Here is a 6,920-nt window from a genome sequence, read left to right as displayed (position 1 = left end):
AAGGAAGGAAGGAAGGAAGGAAGGAAGGAAGGAAGGAAGGAAGGAAGCGAGGCGAGGGAGGGAGGGAGGGAGGGAGAGTTGATTGGACTCAGAAAGAGGACTGAAAGTGGACGCAGATTTCCCCCAAGTACCCATTACACCTCCCTGTGGTTCTGTGTGGAAGATACAGATATTCTCATTTTACAGATGACGAAACAGAGTTGCAGAGGAATTAGTAACAGGATTGAAGTCAAGCAGGCTGACCCCAAACCCACATTCTCTCCTCTTTAGTGTTCCTTGTTCTCCCAGTGTATCTCCACCCTGATCTGAAACTGAAAGACTCCCACCTCTAGTAAAACAACAGTGAATACCAGACATTTTAGACTCTATATAATCTGGCTCCAACTAACCCCAATCTTCCTAAATTTACTTCTTGTTCCTCTCCTGTCTAAATAAACCATATTATTTGACTTCACTTAAATGTTTTTCAACTCTGGAAACTTTACTCCTATTACTCCTTCTATCTGCAAGAACCTCCCCCCCTTCCTCTGCCTGTAGACACCATTCCATTTGTTAAATACCCCAACTAAATGCCCCCTGTTCCATGAGGTCCCTGGATTATCCATTCAAAAGGAATATTTCCCTCTGCTTTGTTCTCCTTCTTCCAATCTCTCTTATGACATCTACCAATTTCCTTCTTACCATATGAGTCCTGTTTTATCTCCTCTATTACCACCTACTCTCAGTTGGGATGTTATCTTACTCTTCTTGCTTTCGCCCGACAGTGTCTGTTGCATGGCGTGTACAAAATTCATGCTCAGTATAGGTCTATTGAAAGAATTAAATAAATAATGGGCTCTCCTTAGAGGGGAGATCAGAATTAAAATGCTAATAATTAACTGATATTTTAAATCTTTATTATAAAAATAAAATTCCTTCTTTTCTCATTTTCTAGATGTTGTTCAAATACCCCATCACCCACTGCTTTGCTGTGCCATTTGTATATCAAATGATTCTACGGCACAGTTCTACCAGGTATAGTAGAAGTGGTGGTAGCTGGTCATAACAATCTTTGGGTAGGAATTTAAGGAATCCAATGTACCATGGTCTATTTTTTTTTTTTAAAGATTTTATTTATTTGACAGAGACACAGTGAGAGAGGGAGCACAAGCAGGGGAGTGGAAGAGGGAGAAGCAGGCTCCCCGCAGAGCAGGGAGCCCAATGCGGGGCTCGATCCCAGAACCCTGGGATCATGACCTGAGCCGAAGGCAGACGCTTAACGACTGAGCCACCCAGGCACCCCCCATGGTCTATTTTTAACTGTGGTCTTTGAGGGGTGTGTGTGTGTGGGGGGGATAATTGTTGGTGGTGATAATTAGTTCATTAAAGCAGGACTCCAAGATCCAAATGAAACACTCAGTAAGCCTTGCATCATTGTGCGTTTATTCTTTTTTAAACTTTTTCTTATGAAAGGACAAACATACAGAAAAATACATAAGACATAAATGTATAGATTAATGAATTGTTGAAAAACACCAGTGTCACCACTCACTGAATCAGAAAAATAGAATATTGCCCACACCCCAGAGATCTCTTCATGGCCCTCTTTCTTCCCTAAAGGAATTTACTGTCTTGACTTTTATGGTATTCCTTTCCTTGTTTTCCCTTATAGTTTACCTCCTAAGGAAATACCCCTAAACAAATTATCATATTTTACTTGCTTTTGATCTTTATGTGTGTAATCATATATTACTCTGTAATCTTTGGCTTCTTTTTTCAGTATTATGTTTTTAAGATGTGTCTATGTTGCTGCATGTTGCTGTAGTTAAGTTTCATTGCTGTATAATATCCCATTGTATAAAAACATGATGTGTTTTTTATCTGTTCTACCATTAATGGACACTGGGTAGTTTTCATTTTGGGGCTATTAGTGATTAATGCTGCATTGAATTCTTGTACATGTACGCTGGTGCATATAAGCATGCATTTCTGTAGCATTTTTCTGGAAGACGAATTGCTAGTTCACACTGACATGACATTTTACCATGCGATTTTCCAAAGTATTGAAATGCTCCCATTAGCAGGAGAGGAGAATTCCCATTGTTCCATAACGTTGGCAATATTTGTTATTGTCAGAGTTTTTAATTTTTGTCAATCTGATGGATATATAGTGTTATCTTACTGTAGAGTTTTATTTTTGCATTTCCCCATGTTTGCAGGTTAATTTCAGCTAACCTGAAATCTGCTCTTTGAAACTTATGGGCATTTATGTATCTTTTAAAGAGTCTGAGATTAAAACGGCTACTTCAAAAATCAGAGTAACATGTCGTAAATATAGAATTAAAATATTAAGGTGTTCTGTGGCTACCCTTATGAAGCTAACTCTGAAACACAGTTTTGATTTTATTCATGAAGCCTCAAGCTGTTTGGATCCTGTTTCCATCTGTATTTCAAAGCTCATATTAAGCTACTTTTTGAACATTCCTCAGTCAATGATCTTTGTCCAAACCCAGTAAAAATACAACCAAAGCATAGCTAATGACTGCATCAGAGAATCTGCCCATTTTACCTACTTTGGATAAAGCTGCAGAAGAATGAAGAAGACACCCTCAGCCCTCCTGTCCCTGACTCTGACTCTGATGTACCAGGACAGGGTGATGAGGATGAGAAGGTGAACCAGATGTCTGCTACCTCTCTCATCCCCAAGAGCTGACCCGGCTCAGCCCCAGGCCACCTGGTACTCAGACCTCAATCACTTCTCCCCACGTCCTTCAGGGAATCCATCATTATTTTGTGGTTGTTTTTTTATTAGCAGAAAATTTTATGGGGAAAAATGAAGAAGAGGATTTACATCATGCAATGTACCTACTACAGATGTTCACAGCCAACTTTTTGGCTCTCTGAAATTCTTTCTCTCAGGGCTGCTACCATAACCCTTCTCTCCTTTCCTACACACATCCCAGTCTTCCTTGATGTCCTGGGCAATTCATTTCTACCCTCTAACTTGCATTCTCTGCTCAGAAATACAAAAGCCCTTCAATTCACATGACCCTACCCTTCAGAGAAGGCAATGCAGTTCTGTTAGCATCCTAACATGCTCTTGGGATCTTATCCCCTACCACCTTACAGTTTATAAAATACCCCTCATAGCCACAGAGAGTGTGAAGACAAGGTCTGATAAATACATCTTTGCCATCTTTTTATGTCAGCTTCCAAAGTTGATCCAAACCTTTGATCCAAACCCATTAGCCTCACCGCCACCACCCACCCCTTGCCAGAAGAGTTAACATGAACTGACAGGAAGTGAGTGACTTCCAGTTGGCTTTGACCACCAGCAAATTGCCCCAAAGGCAACTAAGAACATGAGGAAGCAGAAGCATGAATGATCCAGATGACGAGGCTCTGAGCTCTTAACACTCTGGGCCTGGGGCAGAACATCCAAGGCCTGACTGCAAGTTCTCTTGTCACTTTGCCTTCCCCTAAGTCTCAGGTTCCCTACCCTGGAGCACTCTCTGCTGCCAGAGGATCAAGAGCAGTGGAGAAAACGGACAGGTCTTCTGCTCTACGAGGTCTACGGACAGTCAGAAACAGTAGGTAGAAACAGTAGGTAGATGGTACTTTCTTGATCAGTCAGGATGTGCTGAGCCACTGAGCCCAGCAGACGAGCTGAACCATGTATATGCAGAGGCCCCACTCTGCTCACACATTGCCTGAAGCCAATGGGAGGCTTCAGAGTTCTAGGCTAATTTGCCCCAAATCAATTTGCACAAAGACAATTCACAGCTCATCAGTTTGTCAAGAGGCCAATGTCCTGAAAACTATTGGACAAAACTTTGAAAAGGGGTGTGAGGACATGGTGCTACCATCCCTGTGATCATTAGCTCTAGGGAGCCCAGGAGGGGTGGCGGGATGGGAGGTTCTCTCCAGTAACATGGAGCCCACCATCAGCAAGTCCTGCCTACTTCATTCCTTCCTAGGGTGGCAACCACAGGCAGCCAGGAGCTGGCCCCAGAAGTTCATTTCTGGATGCTCATGTGGACAGCACACAGGTTTGATTGTGGGACACTAGCTAGAGTGGGGGAGGGAACAGAGACTTTCTGTATATACCAACACACACACACAGACACACACACATACACACACACAGTGTGACTCCCAAAGGCATCACTGACTAGCCAGGTGACAGGACATTCAGAGTATCAGGCATGTCTTAAACCAGAAAAACGTTATTAATGATAGTAGGGGCAGGGGCAGGTATCTTCCAACACAATTCTCAAGTCATTTCTGTTGCTGGGCCACTTTCCCCAGCCTCCTTGTTATCCCTGTAACTGACAGACAGACGACTACCATCTCAGGAGCTGGAGCAAAATGACTATTTTAGCCTCAATTCACATACTCATCTGACTTTTTTGCAAAGAAAATATGCTTTTAAATCATCAGTTAATTGGTCCGCTTCCAGGCCTAAGAAATATTAAGACTCTAGGTTAGTCCTTGTATGGTTCATAGTTTATATTTGGACAAGGAGGAGGGTGGGATGAGAACTACAATATACCCATGATCCAGGTTCCTTTGTATCAACTCTTTGCAACAACAGAATACTGCCTCATACCCAGGTGGTGCTGTATTTCACAAAGTATTTGCATAGCCACTGACTCATCTCTGGGACATTTTCCACATGCCTGTACTGTGAGCAGCAACATAGCAAAGGAGGAAGAGCTTTCCCTCTCAGGAACTCAGACCCCGGTTCAAATCTCAGCTTGCCAATTACAAGCTTCAAGACCATTGGCATAGCACTGAACCTTCCAGAGTCTCTGCTTCTCTGTCTCCAAAATGGAAATATAACCCAGTCTCGCTGGGTTGTGATAAGGGAAACAAAAGGAAGTATATAAAGCTCTGGCTACAATGTCCAACCTCTTGTACATGCTCACCTTGCTGTTACTCTTGTTTTTAAGTAAGTGTTGCCCTAGATGCTAGGGTAGTAGAGATGAATGGGGCAGTCTCTATTCTCAGGATGCTTGTTATTCACTGAGGGAAATAGACAAGCAAAAATAAGGACAATTGGGAGCTCCCGGTTGGCTCAGTGGGTTGAGTTTCCGACTCCTGGTTTCAGCTTAGGTGGTGATCTCATGGGTCGTGGGATTGAGCCCCTGCATAGGGCTCCATGCTCAGCGGGGAGTCTGCTTAAGACTCTCTCTCCCTCTGCTCCCCAAACCCCATTCAAGCACTCTTGCACTCTTTCTATCTCTCTCAAATAAATGGATAAATATTTTTTAAAAAAGAAGTATAATGCTCTCTTGGCTACAATGGAAGTGTGGGAAAAAATACTACAGAAGGAGAATGTCCCAACTGACTTTTCTTGGGGCCAGAATAATAGCTAGTTGTGACTGTTTATGGAGCTAACTTGGTGTGCCAGGCACTGTGTGAAGAGTTTTCCACACACTCACAGGTACTATGAGAGCTAAGTGTTATAATTACCCCTTTACAGAGAAGATGAAGGGGGATTAATTGGCACATAGCTGGAGTCAAGATTCAAATCCTTGGGTGGCTCAGTCGGTTAAGCATTTGCCTTTGGCTTGGGTAGTGGTCCCAGGGTCCTGGGATTGAGCCCCACATTGGGCTCCCTGCTCAGCTGGGGAGCCTGCTTCTCCCTCTCCCCCTGCCCCTCCCCCTCCACCCCTACTCTGTCTCTCGTTTTTCTCTCTCTCAAATAAACACACAAAATCTTAAAAAGAAAAAAAAAAGATTCAAATCCTGGTCTAGCTTAGCTTTAGAAAGATATTTTAGAGTACCATAAAGGAGGAATAAAGTTCATCAGGAGGATAAATGGGGGTGGGGCAGTTGCCTAGCAGAGGGGACAACACAATCTGAATATTCTCAGCACAGCTCTGAGTCGTTGAGACAGGGTTCCTATCACTGTTTAACAGCCTGAGTCAATGTTAAATGATATCATGGCCTTCCTCTAGCAAACGGACACATGTCTGACATACAGTGCGTACTCCACACCTCACGTTACATGCCCACAGCCCCGGGCTCACCCCTTTGCTTCTTTTTTGGCCCCTCGCAGTGGACCCGGTAGCCCCAGGAGCTCGCACAGGCCCAGTCTATGTCAGGTGTGGTGAATATCTGCTGACCAGAATTGGGTCCATGCCTTGCACCTAGAATCTGGGCCTTCTAGCTTCCCCATAAGGGTTCTTTGCATAGCATCGAATGACATGGATGAGTGAGGATGCTGTGTGTGGTTCTTAATGCTTTGTAATCAGCCTGGACTCTTTGGCCAACCCCATTTTCTTTCTTTTATGAATAGGGAGTAAGTTGTGTCACTCTCCGTGGAATGAAGATCAAGCCGGGTTCCATCGGGAAAGGCATCCCCTCCTTCGACGTCCAGGTCTGGTCCTAAAGGCATTTGCTGGGTGCAGTTAGGGCTGAGCTGGGATTGAACAATTGTGGGACACCAGGTGACAGAACCAGCTGTGCCCACTCCACCCCACCCCCACCCCAGTTGTTGTCCTTCTTCCTCTCCTCCTGTTTTCCCGCCGATTTCCTGGGGAGGCTTCAGTTGAGAACTGCAGTATCCTGGGCATGAATGCTGCTCAGCCTGGCAGCCGGAAGCCTCATACACAACAGATGGGACCAGAGCACCTGGAGGGAGCCCTGGCAGCTCTCTCCATCAGCTGGTGCTTCTAGTTTTCCCTGATCTGTGTTTTCTAGCTTGAAGACACGTTTGCCACGTCTGCATATCCGTGAGACCAGTAGACCCATAACTTGGGTTTCACCATTTCCTGACTTCAAAGTCTTCTGACAGCTGTAATCTATTTTTTGACAGGGCTCCTCCCCCCATTTATTCTCACCAGTGTCACACAAATAGTCAGGTACTGTGTGGGTGGGGCCGGCGTGTTGGGGTGGCCCTGCAGGTTGGGATCCACAGGCCTGTTGCTCCAGAT

At 44.5% G+C, this 6,920-nt stretch overlaps 1 protein-coding gene across 1 annotated transcript in view; it reads left to right on the top strand.

Moving 5' to 3' along the window:
- LOC118024125 (acyl-coenzyme A synthetase ACSM1, mitochondrial-like) overlaps positions 1 to 6,774 on the top strand; it is a 28,092-nt gene extending 21,318 nt beyond the window's left edge. The window contains 5 exon segments of the mRNA XM_035025688.1: positions 935 to 1,014; positions 3,464 to 3,569; positions 3,957 to 4,028; positions 6,284 to 6,364; positions 6,688 to 6,774. Of these exon segments, the coding sequence (XP_034881579.1) occupies positions 935 to 1,014; positions 3,464 to 3,569; positions 3,957 to 4,028; positions 6,284 to 6,364; positions 6,688 to 6,723 (375 nt within the window). The 3' untranslated portion in view covers positions 6,724 to 6,774.
- The last annotated feature ends 146 nt before the right edge of the window (positions 6,775 to 6,920 follow it).

Source organism: Mirounga leonina, unplaced genomic scaffold, assembly GCF_011800145.1.
Source record: "Mirounga leonina isolate KUSES-001 unplaced genomic scaffold, KU_Mleo_1.0 Mir_196, whole genome shotgun sequence".
NCBI classification, from domain to species: Eukaryota; Metazoa; Chordata; class Mammalia; order Carnivora; family Phocidae; genus Mirounga; species Mirounga leonina.
This window is presented reverse-complemented; position numbering and strand designations above follow the sequence as displayed.